The sequence below is a fragment of the Rhipicephalus sanguineus genome, chromosome 5, assembly GCF_013339695.2.
Source record: "Rhipicephalus sanguineus isolate Rsan-2018 chromosome 5, BIME_Rsan_1.4, whole genome shotgun sequence".
Classification (NCBI taxonomy): domain Eukaryota; kingdom Metazoa; phylum Arthropoda; class Arachnida; order Ixodida; family Ixodidae; genus Rhipicephalus; species Rhipicephalus sanguineus.
The window spans coordinates 33,925,454-33,946,095 of NC_051180.1; the positions used below are offsets into that span (position 1 = coordinate 33,925,454).

General features: G+C 46.8%; 1 protein-coding gene across 4 annotated transcripts in view; it reads right to left on the reverse strand.

The window, feature by feature from the left end:
• Nucleotides 1-9,563: 9,563 nt before the first annotated feature.
• LOC119393464 (POU domain, class 2, transcription factor 3) overlaps nucleotides 9,564-20,642 on the reverse strand; it is a 165,784-nt gene continuing 154,705 nt past the window's right edge. For all 4 annotated transcript variants that reach the window (XM_037660495.2, XM_049416256.1, XM_049416255.1 and 1 more), the window contains exons 6-8: nucleotides 19,254-19,526; nucleotides 18,723-18,846; nucleotides 9,564-18,481 (exon numbers count right to left, since the gene is read on the reverse strand). In XM_037660495.2, the coding sequence (XP_037516423.1) occupies nucleotides 17,721-18,481; nucleotides 18,723-18,846; nucleotides 19,254-19,526 (1,158 nt within the window). In that variant the 3' untranslated portion in view covers nucleotides 9,564-17,720. The remainder of the gene's footprint in view (nucleotides 18,482-18,722; nucleotides 18,847-19,253; nucleotides 19,527-20,642) is intronic.

Below are 20,642 nucleotides of genomic sequence, written 5' to 3' on the forward strand. Positions count from 1 at the left end.
GCGCTAAGACTACCACACAAAGGCAGCGGTCGAGCACACGAACGAGAAGCCGCCTGCTAGAGCAGCGCGTCAACCTGTCGTGCTAGCCTTGAGAGCATCTGACGCGGGCAAGCCCGCGCCAGACAGAAGCGAGCTCAAGGGGGAAGGGGTTGTCACTGGCGGCCAATGAGGACAGGCGTTGCGCAGTGACGTAAGCCAGCTTGGTGGCGTGAGCACGTGAGCATGTCGAGGCATGCCCGGACGCGTGCCCGCGCGGGGCCAACACATGCGCTAGCTGGGGAACGAGGCGCCAAAGGGAAGGGCGCGCTCGATTCCCACAAATTTCAGTATTTTTTTTTATTAGTGTTCAGTGCAGAACATCCCAAAAGAACACTGCATCACAGCAGTCAATAAACCAGTTGTAAGTGGCTTCTGGCTTTCTGTCCAATCTGCAATTTGCGTTCTAAGGAACAAAGAAGCCCGAAGTCCTTTGCTATGTCATCACAGGAGGAGTCATGCGTGCAGCTCAAAGAAGCAAGTCTTTGTTCCCAGAGTGGGGTGGAAGAGAATTAGCCTTCTTTGCAAGGACAAGAGTCTGCAATACCTTTTAACTGCCAAACTAATTTATCAGTTTCAATTCCTTCCCTGTGCCAGGAAAAGTATTCAATTATTTCGTAGTATCTTCGCCCGCTTCGTTTGGCGCTCTGGTTGGAAACCAATGAGGCGAGATAACCTGTCTCTTCCTCTCGAAAGGGGTTGTTTTGTCCTTGCACATTTGTTTATACTGCAGTTAGTCGCTCATTTTATATACTTACGCGATGCCACACATCCTTTTCTACGAGAAGTGCTTCAACGCCGTCTCTCATTATATTTACCATCTCTTACTGCGCCTTCATTTGTTGAAAATGGTTCGCTATGTGGGTGTCAAAAAGAAGTAGCCGATGCCACACAATTTCAACCGACAAGAAAGAAGATTTTCAATAACCTATTTATTAAGTGCAAGCCACAGGGAGATGGTGGATAGAGAGATACAAATTTATTTAGTGAAAATTGTGTCTTCAGGCTGCAGGTGTAGCACGGGATCTCGCCTTCCCAGGCATCTCGTGAGAATGCTGTCAATATTTGCATTCCCTTCTACGTTTGGATATGATCATTTCGGTGATGTATTAGTATACGCCTAGTGCGCGCCGACGGAAGCGCCATAGGCGGCGAACTCAATCATTGCTCTCGGGAAAGCAAGCAGACGGCCGCCGTGGTTTCCTACGTCGTTGTACGTGTGTTTCCGCGTTGTTCACGTTTCCGTAGTGAAATAAGCAACGTTCGTCGTATGTGTGGTGGCCGAAACTTCAAGGGATGTCGAATAACAATTGCTGTGGAGTGGAGTGCTCAAACACCTACAAAAACGCGCCCGGAACACGGTTTTACTCACTTACCGCAAGGCCTCCTGAGCAAGAGCGACGGAAGCACGTCGCTTCTTGTTCTAATGCTTTCGTTCTGTCATATCGGTGCTCGCTGGATGCACTCGATCATGTTGACACTGGTAGACGACCAAAGTTATCAGCCTGGGCATGCGTTGGTTCGGTTCGACCGCCGTGCAGGGCACTTCGCTCGCTTTTCGGATAAACCACTGCAGCTACAAACGCTACGAAGGGTGAGCTTCTTGTCGCGCCGTAAAAAACTGGGTCGAGAAAAACCAGTTGTCGGTGCCTTTAACCTAGCCGGCGTACGGACAGCGTGCCGCGGCGGCTTGCCGGACGGGCCGAGGCGCCGACGTGCGGGACGCCTCCGCGGCATGTTTTTCGCCAGTGAGCACGTACCTTACGGACACCGGCGGCAGCGGACAACTACGGCGCCAAAATCGGCTGCTGCTGTGATTTCATAACAGCTGAGCTTTCGCTGTAAAATAGCGCAAAGTCGCGTGAGGCTGGGGCACAGCAGAACTGGTGGGCACCTACAGGTGGTCCTGACTTGGCTTTTACCCTCTCACCTCTATTTCCCACCCCTTGCTGTACTCTACATTACATGGTTACGATTGCCTTCTCCTTTTTTATATCTTTTTTGCCTTTGTTTCTTTCTCTCTCTCTCTCCCTCCCGGCCTATTTCTTTCTGTCTTTCTATTTTATATCTTTTTCTGTCTTTCTCTCTCTCTCTGCAGTCGTTCTATCACCTTCTATCTTTTTCACCCTTTCTTCCCTTTCTATTTCTCTCTTTTCTGTCTACCTCTTTCTTCCTCTCTGCACTCATTCTCCTCTCCTCCTCACCTTCACTTCCATTTCCCACCCTATTGCTGTACCATAATATACAAGGCTGCGCTATATATACACTTGCCCCCGCCCTCGAAAGCTTTCGGAGCCTAGCGCTGTTTTTGCACTGCCTCCGGGATTGGGAGGCAATGCAAGCTTCCTGCACCTCACGGGCCTTCGCAATCGGCCCACCTATGGCCAGGCGACGGTGTCATGTGATGACGTCGCGATAACGTCACATATTTTGGCGATCTGTGCCGTCATGATGACGTCATATGGTGCCGTCATCACGTGATGATTTTTTGCATCACTCGTGTTGACGCCGCCGATGCCGACGGTCAAATTTTGCGCTTGATGGGACATCCAAGACTGCCGCCTTAGAAACTTGGTGGACGCCTAAGCTCCGCCTTTAAGTGTGGAACGCGATAGTGTTATTGGGCCGACGACTCACAAGCATGTAATGTCCTGAAACATCTGCGCTGCCACCAGAGCCATGGTTTAGAGCACAGGATACCCAACCAGGTTGTGGGTGGCAACAATGAATCACACCCGCCACTGGTGGTGTCTTTGGCCCAGGTTTGGTTCGACTCCGGCTCGAACCCTGAACCGGAATTTTCTTGATGCCGTGTCAGCATCAAGAAAATTCCATGTCGGCTTTACTTGAGCTATAGGGCTTTTATTCCAACATCGCGAAATATTTCAAAGAGGGCATAATCTAGAGAACGCACGAGGACAGTTTTTTTTAAATAAACAAGCCGTCAATTTTTAATAAGCATTGTTGAAATTGCGGGACAGCTAAACTAATCTAGGCGCCGTCATAAAAAGCACACGAGCTCTTTTAAATACTGCAAGATATTAATATAAGCTGTAATATGAATCGGATTCGTCTTCATTAAATACTCTAACGGATGCAGTTTGCATAACTACGATGCGTTTTTCGTGCAAATTTCCAAAGTGCGACTTTCGGAATTTTTCTTAAATGTCATTGTAGTACACTGAAGAAAAAAGGGCGTATTTAGGGCGTCTTTCTGTCACACAACATTAATCGTTATCTGCTTTTTTCGTGATTGCTTTCTCGAAAACTGTGCGCTCGCTCCTTTCCTATCAAGAATGTTTTGCCACGCTGATATCGCGCGTCGTTCGTGACCGCGAAGTACCGAGGTCGTGGCGATAACGCAAGCAAAACACGCAAGATAGATAACAATTACCTTTGTGTCACAGGAAAATGCCATAACACGCCATTTTTGCTTTGAGTGTAAGCCCAGCGGTTTTCTCAAAAATACGATTTCAGGGCATCGGAGTTCAAACGGAGTTGCGGTTGCCTCTTAGTGAAGTTTCCAGGGCATATCGTCAAATGATATTGCGGCTACCTTTCAAAAATGCTTCAAACCGCTATTGTTGACTCTCGAAATGCCTGTTGAGAACAATGAAATAGCACACTTACCTTTCAGGGAATGGGGAGGCGCAGGTCCTCTAGGGGGATAGACTACGAAACTATTCACGCTTAGGATGACAGAAAGCGGAGCTAATTCGTAGCGATTCATGTCAACGAACGGTGGGCGTGCAAACACGGGCACTGGAAAGAAGTTAACACAAACGGCGTTTGCGTTGTCCTGACTTCTCCCTTGTGTCCCCGTTTTCGCACCCACAGTCCTTTAATTTCTTCACGTTGTCTCACGATATCTTGGCTGGGGCTACTAGTCATTTAAAGGGGTCATGAACCACTTTTCCAAGTAATGATCTAATGGCCTCATTATCGGAGTGTACTGCCTCCCGAATCGATTGCCGCAAAAATTTCTCGAATCCGTCAAGAATCAGCGGAGTTACGGGGGTTTGGCGCACGCTCCCAGCGCTTTCTCTCTTTTCTCGTGCCGACGAGCCCACTGGAAGCTAGCCAGGGAGGGATGGCATGGGGGAAAGAAGTTACGCCAGCGCGCGTCATGAAACGCGATCGCTCTCCCGCTGTGATTCGCTTGCGCGAGTGCGGCTACCGTGTACATGAGGAGTGCGGCGCCGGCAAGTGGCGGCACCCCGCGGCAAGAAGCGCATCTGATCCGAACGCCGCTCTCGATTTACGTCGGCTATCGGCCAATAAGCATGCTATGTCTCTTGCGACGTACAGCGGACAGACGCCCCGCCCACCGACGAGAGTGAGAACCGGCCTCTGTTTGAAAAGAGGGTGCCTGGGGAAACGGCAACTTCGCGCTCCGCTTGTGGCCATTACGCGGCGCGCACGACTGTAATATTTGGCAGAGCAGTTCATAGCCGTGTCAGCTTTCCGCAGGATGTGTTTTTTCAATCAGCCCAAGGGGTGCTTCATGACCCCTTTAAAGCGTAGTCACTTGTTGAGATAGTGTGCGGTCAGGACTGCTTCAGCAGTCCCCCCTAAACCTCCCTGATCAGGCCACTCTGACTTCCGTATTGTGCAAATAGTAGCTCCGTGTTAACATCCGTGAGCAGCGCTTGCGGTAGTTCGTGTACTGCAAAGCCTGTATGACCATTCTCGTTGTATAGAACTCAGAACATTGCCTCATTAAGTGGTGAAGGTCTGCGCGGCAGCGCAGACCGCTATAGAGTACGGTGTGTAGGCTAAATTTGCAAATACCTTACTGACTAAGACCTCTTCAGAGCGTGAAAGGGAAGACTTGCTCGAAAAGTGAACAGGCCAGGTAACCTGCGTAGGACGTTTACTTCAAGTACGCATATAGTGCATTGTGGCTGCCTGTTAGGTTTCGCCGCTCATAAGTCGATCGTGCAGACGGGATGGCGCGGCACTGTACGTTGTACAAAGCTTCTTTCTCGGCTCTCTCTCTGCGTGGTCTTTGACTGTGCAATTATCAACGGAAGGCAAACTGCAGGGAGCAGCTCGATCCCACGATGGCCCCCAGGGATTCCGGGTACGCAGGGCTGGGCAAAGATACTTTGAAATTGTATCGCGATACGATACAAGATACTCAGGCAAGAAGTATTGGAGATACAGATACAAGATACTGCCGCAAAAATTGTATCCGATACGATACTTGCCAATTGTATCTTAAGATACTTCGATACATTCTCAAATTTGTTATTATAGATCCATATAATGTAGCAGCAAGTGCCTATGCACGAAACTGTCTTCTTCAAAATTTCCTGTGACCTATTTTGTTTCACTCGAATGAAACGTCTGTTAGCATCTCAAAAGTTTTGCCCTTCTTGCTCAAAGTACATTAGTTTCCTTCCAAAATAACTTATTGGGGTTTGTTTTAGTTTCTTCACAAGACAACTCTTTGTACACTTCACTGACAGCGGTATACTTGCTTTGTACAGCTTGCCGACCATCTAGTAGGTTGCCATATAATCACAATAACTTTAATAAGAAGCCTTCTTACGACGGCGCAAATACCGGTGTGGACTTTTACCTTGTCCGTAAAAGAGAGCTTGCACAATACCGTATACCCGGACAGGTGTACAGCAGCAACAACGCTGGTAGCGACATTTTTATTCTTAGTTTTTTTTTGGTGTGGGGGGGGGGGGGACGCATGGTGTATACTATGGGTTTGAGCCATTTCGCTAGCGGCCCGGCCCGCACACATGACCGCCTTCGTCTCATTTGTTTTTTATTTTCTAAATAAGATGTTCGTGAGCTGCAGAGACATGAGTGGTCTCAAGCATTCCTTTCGTGAAGGGACTCTCGAAAACGGAGGAGCGCGTCCTGCGGCGCCTACAGACAAACACGCTGCTTTGTCCAGCGGTACTAAAACATTACGACCCAAAAATAAGTGGGCAGTGCCAGTACTGTGGTGCGGTGGCCGACACTTACCATATGGTCTGGGCCTGCCAACTCAACCCAAACTTAACCCCAATCCCCAACCCCACCAAACAGGACTGGGAGGCGACCCTGCTCAATTGCTCAGGACTAGAGGAACAGCGAACTCTGGTCCAGCGGGCTCGGGCGGCGGCTTCGACTAATGACGTCCCGGACTAGGGATGTCGACCAGCCCAGTGGGGATAAGGGGAATCACCTGCTTCAATAAAGGTTCCTCTCTCTCTCTCGTGAGGAACATGTGGTCACCATGTGCTAAAACATAACCGTGGAACAAAAACTCTATATTTCAGAATACGCGTCCAGATATCAGTCATTCTGTACATCGTTAGCGATGTTTCTCGAATCCTGACTCCAAATCGCCTTCAGAGATGACCTATATATGAGATATGGGAAAGGCTTCATTTCAAACGTCATTGTGTTCAAACTCTCTCCCACCACCTTCACTCTGTCCCGGCCCTTGCAACTAGAATTCGCGACTGCGGCCCGCTGGCTATAAGCTTCGTTTGAGACCCCTGCTGTATACGTAGATGACGTAAAACTGCAATGAATTGTCATATTCTACTTATATGCTGGCGTAAAGGATTCTTTGTTGATATACTCACTAACGTGCAACCTTTTTTGGAATTATTCTTCAACGAGAGAACATGTGGAACACAGAAACGTCTCAGACGTATTGTATGGTTCCATAAAGCGTCGCAGGACACCGCCGCTATTCGCGCTATTGCCACTTATAGCTCCCATTACGTGGCGATTAGTAATGCGAAAAATATAAGAAAGCCTGAAACAGGAAAACAAATATAAGTAAAATGGAGAGGTGGTTGTGTATCAAACATTCACATTGAATGAGTACAGAAACACAATACAGACGGCGCCCTTAAAAGCTATGAGCATGAAGTATTGTCAACTTACTTGTTGAGACAATAGAAAATTCAGTCAGTAAAACAGTTTCTCGAATCCCCTTCCTAACATCTTTAAGATGGCTCCTAATAATTTCTATTATTATAACGCAAACTCAATTTCGCTATTTTCCTAAGCGGTAAGCAGAATGTTTTGTACTGTTTACTCAAGGTACGCCCGCATAATTATATATTTGTGTTCAAAATCGCCTTGGCAACGTGTAAATGTGTACACAGTAGTGGAAATAAAGTAGACAGAAGAATAAAGCAGAGATCTTATTTTGGGAGCGCGTTACAAAGACGTACTGCAGTGTCCAGACCGGAAAAACAGTGCAGAGACTTAGGTAATGTAAGGGATGAAAAATGACAGCTAAGAAAGCACTTGTGCTAATAATCAAATTATGATTTCATTAATTGTTTGAATAAATGTAGCAAGAAGTGAAAGATACGGTACGCCAAGATATTTTCTGTTAGGTAAACGCTTGCTCTTTTAGATCTAGCATCAGTACCAGTGGTGCTAACGTTGTTAGATTCTTATTTGCATATAAGTTAATTCATGGCATGCAAGTCAAACTTACATCCACGAGATCCTTTAAATCGCTGATATGTAAAATCCACGCGACGCAAAGGAACCCCATTCTTGCACGCATCACATTTCGTTACGGAGCAAGACGCAAGACGCAAGAGAATCTTCAATAACGGCACTGTAGCAGCAGCATCAGAATTTGCGCGATAGACGCGGCGCAGGACAGTGGCTAAGAGCAAGTGTCGCGGCATTGGCGCAACTAAAAAGAAAAGAAATCGAGCGAACAAAAGGTACGTGGGCTGGGTGTACATGTCCGCGCGCTTGTCTTCCTCATCTTCTGCCCTCACTGGGGTACTCTGGCGGAAAAATAAAATTGCGTCACTGCCCTAAGACTTATTCAGATGGCTTAGTGGCACCAGTACCAGCTTGAGAAGCGGAGCTTGGCCAGCGATCATTGTTTCGCACGGTTGTGTTGCGATAGAAGTATCTTGTATCTTAAGATACACGATACATTATCGAATGTATCGGAAATACAGATACAGATACTCGTCTTTCGAGGAGTATCGCGATACAGATACAAGATACCCATAGAGTATCTAAGATAGTATCTAAGATACATGTATCTTCGATACTGCCCAGCACTGCGGGTACGCGACCGTTCTCAGAGGTCGGCTTCGGGGGGGGGGGGGGGTGATTCTTAAAAGGAAGACCGGCCCGAACGTGTGGGAAAATGAGGAGGGCAAACATCTCCTGCTCTATGCCGCCGCCCAAGGCGACAGTATGCGTGACCCCAACAATGACCGGCATGCGCTTTCGGCGCGCCGACGGTAAAGCAGGGTTGAGTCGCAACAATGCACGGTCCGAATGCGGGAAAGGCGAAGACACGCAAATTGTTTCCCGGAACCAGTCTTTACGACTGGCTCCGTGGGCTCAACCAACACCACCTAGACTTTTTTAAAGTCAGTCTAGGTGGTGTTGGCTCAACTCGATGAGTATGGGAAAATGGCGTGAATGCACCAGGGCTAAGATACCGATGTATTTCGACCGTGAGAATCCCTGAGAGCGTGGGAAGGAGAGGGAGCGCCATGATGGGAAAGAGTGCCAAAACGCCTGTCTGCACTGTAAAGGACACTGCTGTCGAGATTAGGGACAGCCCAGTAGGGAGTGGCTTAATCTGAGGATAAACGGATTGGATAAGGGAATGTCGAGGCGGACCACTAGTGGCCACCTCCTTTGTTTACCGCAAGGTACTTAAGACTGGACGGAATTCGTTTCCCTTCAGTCTAGGCTGTAATCACTTAACTGATCGATCAGTAAGACTCCGTACGATGCAACTTTTGTCTGGGCCGTAACCACTTGGTGGTCGAACAGTGAGACTCGGTTCTTCGTATGTAGTAACAGTGTTCTAGGCTCTAACTTAAGAAAAGTAGAAGAGTAAGACGCTGTTGATGTCTATGTTATCATCAGTGTGCTTCGGCAAGATGTGCATATGACTGTAAATATTTCGCTGCAATATACCTTGAAGTTTTTATTACCTCCAACCTGCCTCCTGGTTCATCGACGTCGATCATCTCCTTGACAGGACTTCAATCCACATCAAGGAGAAAACGAACAAGGAAAAACATAACTTGCCGAAAGGATCTCTTTCTTAGAAGCTCACACGGTTTTGCCCTGAGGGGTGGGCAGATCAATATAATTTTCGCGCTAATTCTGATTGTAATGATCGATCAACTTGCCCAACAGACTTCTGAACTGTCGCTGGGGCGTGTATTTCAACACCAGCTATAGACCTTTTCACAGACGGCCCCCTGGGCGCCGCCATAATCCTCTCTGGGCTGCGCTAAATAGGAGTGATCCCACAAACATGCACTGCCGAGGCTGTGACGTCAGCCTTTGTACTCCCGCACGCATCTCAGCATGGTGGCGTTTTTCTGTCATGTCAACTTCTCTGTATGCAATGTTAAAGCTAACTAATGTGACAGCTAGACAACGCTTGTTCATACTCGTCAAGCTTGTCAAGAGGTATCGCAGTAAACGAACAGTGCACGCGTGACGGTGCACATTCAGTAGTAAGCAGGCGCATGACACACAATGACGACACCGATTCACAATGTTTTTGGGAATCTGCCTTATTTTATTGCGCACTTGATGACTGTCTCCCTTCGTGTAACAGAAAAAAAGAAAGTGAACCAAGACCGCGAACAGTCTCAACACATTTTTCGTTTCTTTCTTCACATACAGGTAATACACGAGAAGAAAAAAAAAACTAATAAACTCAACATCATTCTTTCACAAGAAAACTACCATCTCTCAGGACAACAACACTCTCGCTGATGACCTTGTACGAGGCAAAGAAAAAAAAATAAAAGAAGACATTGCAGCGACTGTCCCTCAAAGAAAACCGGAACACTGGCGCGAGCAAGCAGTAAGCTGCGGCCCAAGCATGGCAATGCAGTGGTGCAGGGAAGCCTCTGGGCTGTCTAATTGCAGCGAACTATGAAGGCCCACGGCAAGCCAGGAGGCTGCATCTTAAAACCTGCATCCACACCGCCGTCTCTCTTCGCGGGGCCCTTTCACATTGCGCTGCACTCCGCCAATGTTAGGTGTCAGTTCCGTGCATATACAGAGTAGCGAGTCCGTAAGATTGCACTGCAGATCTTACACAAGTGCGCGGCAACTTCGACGCGCGCGTTTGTGCACGAACGTCTGCACCGCGTCCAAACGAATAGAAAAGGTGCAGACGTCGCATATTGTAAGCGTGAAAACGATTACTGATGTGCAGCACCAGTTTCGGGGAGTGTAGGTCAATCGAATGGACCCGCGCGACACGCGGCGATCAAGCAGAATGTGCGCAGGCCGCAGCACCGCAAGGAAGATTAGAAGAGAGAAAAAATACGACAACAACGAGAAGACGAAAAGTACGGGAAGCAAAGCGGCTAAGAAACGGAGAACAAGCGTGGTTACGCTCCTCCTCAGTGGACAATAAAGGAGCTCGAAAATGTAATTGTCATGGTTACGCAACAAGGACGACAACGAAACACACACAGACGCAATAGGAAGAAGAGAGAGAGAAAAAGATCAGTTTCCAAACTGCTTAGCACCAACAAAACACAAACTACAAGAAAAAAAGGCAATGAAATGCGTTTTTTCGTAAACGCTTGACAGCCGATATCAGCTATATATACTTTCTCCCTTACCCTCTTAACCAGTTGAGAGAAAGGAAGAAATTAAAAAAAAAAAAGAGACGACGGCATGTAATGTGTATACCGGACGCATGCACACGCAAAACATTGACTAGCTGGGGAAATATGCCAACAAGACAAAACACTCCCGTTTGTCATCTCTGAGCAACGAAATAAGAAGGGTCAAACCTGCTACATCATGCACGGTCAGAAAGAAAAAAAGGAAAGTTCAGTCGGTAGTTCGAAGAATCCACAACTTTTGAAGAAAATTGGTGATCTAGTTTGAAAACATCGGCGAAGCGATTTAGTCAAATGTTTGTTTGGGCGAAAGCTGCCATCCATAGAGGAATATAAACGACCATACACTGCTCTCAAACTACTAGCACGATTCGCGCTTCCCAGTTTCAATGTTGACGACACAATGATAACAACGTGTAATCTCATGTATACGATTGGCAACCCCTCCCCCTTCTTTTTTTTTTTTTATAGCAAAAGTGCTGCATTCGAAATACTAGTTTTATTTCCGTCGCTTTTACGCCAATTGCAAAAAATAACGAAATAGGAAAAATCACCAGTTCTTTTAATTAAGAGTATGCGTTTTCCATTACATAGTTCTGTCTAAAATGCGCGCTAAAAAGCGAAGTCCTTGTCGAAATAAAATTACTGCACTGATACGATAATCGACACCGTCGTTCCAGTCAGCAGATTTCCCAAAGCAATTCAGATTTAAAAAAAAACACAAACGAAATTCGGCGAGAGGCGAGCGCTATCTACGCTCTGGACAGCGTCTCACATCTTGTGCTTGGAAACGGTTCGTGGCAACGCGGCGAACGTAAGTAGGCTACGAGTACAACAGGCAGACGTTTAGTACGTATCAAGCACATGGACGTATGAGTTCCTGGTGACATCTTCAAAACTGCGTTCTACCTTTCTCTACCGAAATAAAATGAAAAGGACCACCAACTGCGGCAGTCTTACACAGATGGGACGTATACGCCGGTAATGGGTGGATGCTCCTATTAGGAATCTCAACAGAAAAAAAAAAAAAAGTAATCGTGCGTCGCAGGTTGAGCACAGCTGTCAGGTTTTTCTTTTTTCTTTATTTAGGTAAGTGCAGTGCCCGCAATACGGGTTGCGGGAAGGAGTTGTAATGATGTCCACAATTACAGAAAGGTGTACACGATGCAGGCAGATATCTCCGTCTAAGTAATAAAACCTTTTTTTTTTTTCATATGCGCGACAAAGGGGAGATGTATGTGTGTGCGAGGCATACTTCCGTATACAAACACAGAGCACTCCGTTTCTTCTCTATACCCGTTGTAAATGTTGCTTCCATTTCACTTTTTTTTTCTCTTTAAATCTTCTTTAGGTGGAAAGCGCGTGGGGGGCCCGGAAGGAGTTGAATACACTTCAATCCAAAATATGATTTCGAAATACCCGCAATAGATCTCCGGTCCCCGACGGCTTTCCCGCTAAAGATCTACGAGGAACTCTAAGTCACAGCACCACGACAATAAAGCGGTCGTGCGCACTTCGTTCTTTTTTTTTATCTGCTTTTAAAGGTTTGTTTCCTTTTCACGTACTCGCATCTTTCATATCTTTTATTTCCCTCCGTAATCACTACGGTGATCTGGGAACACTTCAGACGGGGTGATAAGACCTAGGCAAGGCTAATCAACACAGTAAAGCCGACAATGAAGACCTGGCTAAAAAACGAGTTCACCGCGCTATTGCAATAATCGGCATTTTTAGTTAGGCCAAAGTTTCAAACAGCTGACGGCGCAGCTATATGCGCTCATTTTGAAACAAACGCCAATATAGACCGTTTTCTCCATGAGCTAGTGCGCAGTGTAGCGGTAGGTTGTGCCACCTCCATTGTTACGATGCGTTGACCGGCCACGAGGCGGCGCTACAATCCTATTGACTGCCCAAAAGGCGGGAATTTTAAACAGAGGTTTCATCCATTGGGATGTTTCTTCTTAATTTTTTGTAGAGACCCAAACCTGTCTCGCTTTAAGCAAAATCTAGCGCGACTCGGAGACCTCACGAGCAAAACTTATTATACTGAAGTATTGACAATAAATTTGCGTTATAAAGCAAACTTTCGTTAAAATAATAATAAAACATGATAGCGTTCAAATAGCGCTATTCCAAGTCGACTCATCTCATATGAATACTCATTCTATGAATGGTAAACGCTGAACTAGCATAAGTTCTAACGCATCTAACGCGTCCTCGATTCCTTTTACCACCCCGTAAAAAGTGTACCAAGGTCGTGCTCTGCAAGAGTTATTTAATATTTTTCCCGCAATTAAACAAAACTGCTTTCCGTTGACGGTTAACTGCAATTATAATACCGCTAAATGTCAGTTTCGTTAGGAATATGTCGCAACATTTCGCACAGCAACCGTTGATACGGTTGATACGGTGCATAAAGAAAGTTAGTTTTTCGTACGATATTTTACTGAAAAACAGGGTTATCTAAGTTACATACAAAAACTGACCATCGTGTAACGCTTAAATCACCTGCGTTTCGTGATGTCCTACGTGTGGGATCTGTTCAAAAATGGGTGAAGTCTTAACATATGCACAACGCTTAAAAAAGCATCTTGCAGAGCTCGACCGCCGGATCGCGTAGTGCCTTCTCCTTTTTTTTTTTGTTTCCAGTTTATGGCTTTCACATACAGTCGCTCATTCAGTCACGACCACACAGACCAACAACAACAACAACAAAAAGAAATACGACATCAGAGTGAAGAGCGAAAGAAAAAAACGTAACTCGGCACTACTGCAAAGAAAATTAAGATCAAAAGAGAGAGAGAGAGAGAAAAAAAAAGATACGCGAAGCTAGCAGCGTGCCAAAGGTTCCGCTACGTTCCCCCTATAACTGTATAGTATGCATCGGCATGTGTAGAAATCCCTGAACGTTGACAGGAGAACGCAGCGGACCGCAGACACGGGACACCACAGCATGTATACGCATGTATATTATATTTGGACTTGAAGAAACTTCGCCATACACGCATGGTCACGCTCAATTTCGAGAAAGCGCGAGCAAAAAAAAAAATAAGAAAGGTCCACCGACGATGGGAGACTTCACCACAAACTGCACACACATAAAAGTCATGTGAAGAGGAGGAAGGTGAAGAAAGCATAAGCGAGAGAGAATTAAGACTATATAGACCATAAAAACTATAATAAAGATACTTTCTTTCTTGCGTAAAAAAAAAAAAAACTAAGTGAAAAACATGAAGGAGAAGACAGAGAGCAGTATAAAGAGAGGGAGAAGAAAAGCCTCTGCTTCGCGACCTCCTCCTCTCGGGCGTTTACACAACATAAGTTACCGTTGCACACTTCCCTGCAGTTCAGTCCTTCGGTTAAGACAACAGAAAAAATACCCGCTTTCAACGATGTCGAACCTATTGCGAAATGCTGTTTGTACGTGTTCAATGTCTGCGTGTGTGAGTGAGTGTATGAGTGTGCGACGAGCGCGCCCTACTAAATATAGGAGCGGCGCGGATTGCGGAGGAGGGTGACTGATGTGACGTGAGGGGCTCGATTGGCACTGGAAGAAGAAGAAGCAGTGTGCTCTTGCGAGGCGGCATACCTGAAACCGTTTTCGAAGGAATTGGCGCCACGGGCGGTGAAGTAAGTATTAACGCGCGCGAACTGCAGAAGATGGGAGCGAGACACGCTAACAGGCGTTTGTAACACCGATCGGACTACTAGTGGGAAATGAAACACTGCCTTACGAAGCAAAGTAACGCCGCCGCGTAGGGCGGTAAAGGATGGTTAGGCTCAGCCAATCAGCGTCACAAGGGAAGGGTCTGACTTTAACTAAACTGCAGTTCGCAGTTTGGGCGAATACGAACGTTCCTGAACGTTAAACGGCACAAAAACCAAAGTGAAATTTCACTGAGCAATGCTATGACAAGGCGCTAAAACTTCTGCAGCGAGTTCGCTGAGGTGCAGTGCGAAAGAAGAAAACGAGAGGTCAACTCAGTAGGCTTAAGACGTAGCAAAGGAAACTTCCACGCGGCATTCTGTAGTTTCGCTTTCTCACGCGACACGCGCTTCGCACCGTTTTTCAAGTGGCCGAAGGTCACGCGGACGAATATGAGAGTACTCTTGCAGTCTGCTGACAGCAGGCATCGTCATCTTAATGCAAATTGAACACGTCGCTATGCCTTTCTACAAAAACTAAAAGTTTCAACACGCTCGTCAGTACTCTGAGCAACAAAACTTCGCTTACACAATGTGGAGATTTTATTTTTTAAAAATCAAGGCGAAGCAATCTTGTGAGAAGCAATCAAGGTTGCCAACGGTACAATTTCTCGCCAATTTTTCATTTATCGGTTTTACCGTCATCATATTTTGCGAGTACTAAGCCGAGAGTTGCAAATCCGGCCGCACGAACATATCGCGTCAGGTTTTCCTCATTGAACATATGTAAATAAATTAAGAAGCACCGCATAGCGGTGTAGCTGACAACCAATGGGAGCCTCTCGAAAGCTGATTACAAGTTGCTACCGTGCAGAGACACTGACATCTGCTCTGTAGTGAGATGCATGAGTCAACTGGTGAGAACCAACTTTAAAATGATTTGCCAGATCAAAAGGCAAGGTAGAGCTTAATGATGTATGACAGAGAAGAAACAATATTGGGTTTCACTCCGCAACTGCTTCCGCAACTGCTGGGTAGAAAAGTTTTGTTTTCTGTGTTGATAATGTGCGGTACTCGGCTTTGGTGTACCAGACAAAAAAAAATTGGTAGCAAATGTAAAGTTGTTCCCCCCAAAACAAACTGACCAATTTCAGCACACGTGGCAGCAATAACAATGAAGAAAACCACACCTCCATCCGATACTGCTGAAGTAGAAAACTCGAAGAAACACACATTATGCTACACATCTTGTGCGGAAGTAGCACGCAAAACTGGATCCAATGTAGAAGGCTATTACACAATGTGCAGTGATAACGTTAAAAAAAATAATAATAAAGAGATATATGGCAGATTGCAGTGATTAAGGTTTGTCTTGTCCCAATGAGCAGACTAGTAGTTAAAAGTTCAATCAAGTACAACGTAGTCACACTCTCACACACCAGAACAGTGCGAACGAACATTTTCTACATGGTCGATAGCCATCACGAAAAATGCCAGAAGTATTCCCGCACCAATGTGTCTCTTAAGGTTTGTTACACAAGTGCTTCAGAAGGATTCTCACTTCTCACGTGCACACTCGCAAATATAATACTAGTAGCTGTTATTCTGACAAGCGGACATCATTTCTAAAGTTGCACACACATTGTGTTTATATGCATATATATTTAAATTATGTTAACATCTTTTGAGTTTTCTGCTTTCGTGTGTTTGATTTCGAGTGGGGTACAACAGGACGACTTGAACTGCGTCCATTTACATGACCTTCCTTCGCATGCTCGCAGTGTCCAAAGATACCGGCCAAGGACAACCAAGTCCGTCGAAATGTACGGAAAGTGAACCATATTTTACGCACTGCGCATTATTATATTCACACTTTAAAAGTATGTTGAAACATTTTTTAAAGTGCTTCTGGCATTATGAATAGCTGGGGGTTTAGGAGAATAGCTGCTTAAGCATTCATCTATTTCCCTAAACAGACCTGGAGAACACATTTTACACGCCTCTTTCAAACCTTTTGAGCCTTTGGAGGCTGCAACTTCAAACACCCAAAAATTCCGGAGGAGTACATTGTACATGGTTAAAAAATTGAAAGGAAACAAGCAAGATTATGTTACAAAGCTTTGCCGCTGATGAGTGAACAGTACTTTCCGCACTCCACCATATATGTGGCTGGGAAGTCACTTTGGACACTGCGTGCACGGGAAATTGGTGTATCATTGGAAATGCAGTTAAGGCCGAAAGTGTACCACAGCCTTTGTAGGAGGGGGTTTGTCTTGACAGCCGTCCCACTGAGACCTATGTACAGGACACAATCAACAATGCAAAGGTTGGAGAACGTTCCTAAATATGAGCCAACAATGTAATACAAAAATTGGACACATTCTTCCTTTGATGCTTTCTCATTTTTCTTCACTGAGAAAAGAACTGTTGCAGCCTAAGCAAGAAATGAAGTAGACAGGGGGGCAAAATACACGTAAAAACCAGATAAATCTCTATCCAAGATCAACACAACTATATCTGAAACTAACATCAGTCTCAGTGATCAGACACTGGTATAAAAAAATGTACATTGTATACATAATATGTTGAAAGGATAAAACACTTCTTTTTATGTATAATGGCACTGGCAGCTGTCCTATCTATTCGTTTTCCTTTTGAAAGTTGTGTGCTTTTCACAAAACCTGAATATCAGTTTGCCTGCCCTAAGTGCTCCGAGTGATCAAATGTTATGAATGCCTGGACAGTGTGAGTGAAGAAGAGTAAATGGGTGAGATTTTTGGTCCGAATACTTGCAATAGGTAAAAATGCAATTTTGAGGTAGAGCGGTAAAAAACAGGAATTACCAGCCTTATCTGAGGTAGCATGATCATGCCTATTAAGCCGGCAGTGCTTAAACATCAAAAGCAAATCCAAAAAAAAAAGAAACAATGTCACCACTATGTAAAAAGGACAATGATAGGATGCACGTACAACAGGCCATAGACAGGTAGAACACATGGATATCTCGTTGAACTCCACAGCCTGAGCACAGTTTACACTATTATACAGACAATTCATGAACTCTTTTGCTTTTGCAATATTCCCTGAGTTGCTCACTGCATTTACATCATCGTACACAGCGTCCATTCAGCCCTGGCCTACACCAAACGCAGGCTGCAGGGCTTCATCACTTGAGTGGGTTTCTTTTCGCGAGTGAAAAGAAAACGAACAAAAAGAAGTTGTCAGGACCGCACCATACCCGCGCCCCTGAATGCAGTGTTTCTTGAGGTAGGCAGGGGGGGGGAGGCGGCAGCAAGGTCCACGATGGGTGTAGCCAGTGGACAACAGTGCCATTCCAAACAGCGTCCATAGCTTCAACACTTGTGGTCGCATCGCGAGCACGCTTTCGCGCCAAACTAAACTAGGAAAGAAACAAAAGAACACGCGTCATCGGGAAGGTGTAGGAGGGAGGTCGGGAGGGGAGGCCGGTCGCGCGTCCACGCGCGCGTGGGCCTTCTGATATGGTAGGAACTGGTGAGGGAGGGGGATGGTGGGAGGGAAGGAAGGTCTCACTCCGTCTTGATCAGGGCCGGCGGAGAGTGGGCGTAGCGGAGGCGGCGGCAGCGGGAGCGGCCGCGGGGGGTGGGCGGCGGACGGGGTGGGCGCGTGAGGGGGCGACGGCGTGGACGCGTTGCTCGCGAGCGACGCCGGCGAGTGGAGGGCGCCGAGCGGTGGCAGCGGCGGCGGGCTGCTCAGGTGCAGGCCGGGCGGCGGCGGCGAAGCTCCCGCGGCGGCGCCCCCCGGGGGCGGGTTGATGCGCTTCTCCTTCTGGCGCCGGTTGCAGAACCAGACGCGGACCACCTCCTTCTCCATGGAGAGGCCCTCGGCTAGCACGGCGATCTCCTCCGACGTGGGCTTGGGGTTCTGCACGAATGCCTTCTCGAGCGCCACACGCACGCTCGTCTCGATGCTGGTGCGCTTCTTGCGGCGCCGGCCGATCGACTCCGGTGTGGTGTGGGCGTTGGCGAGGGCAGCCGGGTTGTTCAGCGAGGCGTCCGCGTCCTCGAGCCATCGCTGCAGCAGCGGCTTCAGCTTGCACATGTTCTTGAAGCTCAGGTTGAGCGCCTCGAACCGGGAGATGGTGGTCTGGCTGAAGTCATTGCCGTACAGCTTTCCCATAGCCAGGCCCACATCTCCCTGTGTGAAACCTGCGCGGGTAAAGCGAACGAACGGCTAGAACCTCGGAGCCTTAAGCGCATATAGCCGTAGCATCAACTCCGGCCCTAGCTACACGGCATTTTGTGCAGCGCTAGAGACTGTAAGCGATAATCAATGAAGCGCCAGAAACGAGAATATCAAAATAAAAGCTCTCATACTTGTAGTGCAGTTACTACAAGCTCACAAAAGAAAACTTGCTATAACAGTGATTTTGCTTTGTGCGTGACGTACCGAGCTTGATCCGCCTTTGCTTGAACGTTTTGGCAAACTGCTCGAGCTCTTCCAAGTCCGTCATTTCCTCCGGACTTGGCTCCGCTGGTCTCGATTTGACTTGGTGAGGACCTGTCGGCGCTTGCTACGATACAAAAACACAACGAATATGAAAACATGCCTACAAACTTCAGACTAAAAAAGCAAAAGCTTAGCCCTAATGCGAGTCATTCATAGAAATAAGAGTGGATTAGCCAGCTAGAAAAAGAATCACCGTTTTATTGACCCGTATATTGCAATAAACAGTACACCCCCTCCTTCACGCCACACGGCGCACACACCTAGACGTAACCCCTCCACCCCCCTTACCAGAGGAGCGCGATGACAGCGAGCCACATCGCACTGCTTTCTCTCGATACCACAGCGTACCGCACGCGGGGCGCGATCGGATTGTCGCAGTTTGGAATGTCCCCATAGTTGATATCAAGTAAAATCTGGAGATTACAGCGAGGTATTTGACATAAACAACGGTATGAATGTGTATTGACGAACCTTGTGCTGAATGTGAGCCATATTGTGTGGCGACTGGTGCAATGCCCGGTTGTGCCCCTGGTGCTCCTGTTGCTGTTGCTGCTGCTGCCGCTGTTGTTGCTGCTGGTGGTGTTGCTGTTGAAGCTGGTGCAGCTGCTGCTGAGCGGCAGCGGCAGCGGCAGCCGCCACGGTGGCTGCCGCTTGCGACGAGAGCACCCCAGGGGGCAGCGCCTGGCTGGCCTGCAGCTGCAGGTTCTGCAGGCTCTGCTGCATCAGGCCCTGCTGGAGGAGACCCTGCATGGTCCAGACCGCGAAACTTAAGAAAGGAGTAATCTTCACCCAGTTATGAAAGTCAGATAGATAGATAGATAGATAGATAGATAGATAGATAGATAGATAGATAGATAGATAGATAGATAGATAGATAGATAGACAGACAGACAGACAGACAGACAGACAGACAGACAGACAGACAGATAGATAGATAGATAGATAGATAGATAGATAGATAGATAGATAGATAGATAGATAGATAGATAGATAGATAGATAGACAGATAGATAGCGCGGAAGGGGAAGTTTGCAAGGAGTACACACGGTTCGCTATCCTACATTCGGAAAGAGACACACTTCCATTCAGTCAAACCTTTTTGAACAGACGAAGAGGGATATAGATGATGCGGATCCCAGATCACATTCAATGTGGAAAAATTCGGCAGATCCCACGCGTTGTGGGAATCGGTTTCATGCGAAGCAGTCAGCGAGTACTTCTATGCTGTATTTTACGGCTTTGAGCGAAGCGTTACAAGGTGGATCGACGTGTTTTTGTAAGTGCAGTATAGCTGTGTGCACATCGTGGGCTTACCAGGCATGTCGACAACACTGACGTTTAATGGTTAAATTATGGTGCGACGTAACGTCGTCAGTATTATCGAAATGAAGTGCACTTTACGGTGCAATCAAGTGAACATCATATGTAACCTTCGTTAATGTATTCCTCCGGAGTCGAGCAATGCTTCAACTTCAACATAGCTTTATGAATCATAGGAATACAAATGTAATGTTTATTGTACTGCTATAAAAGCAAAGCCAACGCTGGCACCACAGACGTTGATTTGATATGACGCCTGTATCGTAGGAGTACATATGTAGTGTTGCTTTCTTGTAAAATTAGACAGCCAGCACACCAACCACAATTGACGTTGCACCGACATTACGCCTGCATAGGCTGTTTTTCCCAGTCTATAGACCTGGCGTAGCTCTGTGGTAGAATACCTGATTGCCACGCAGAATTCTTGGGTTCGATTCCTGCTGGGATCCTAATTGCTATTCTTTCCATTCGTCGGGTGAACGCTGCCGACGTCGGTTTTTCTTAACGCCCTCGCATTTAAATTACCAATGTCTGTGCTCG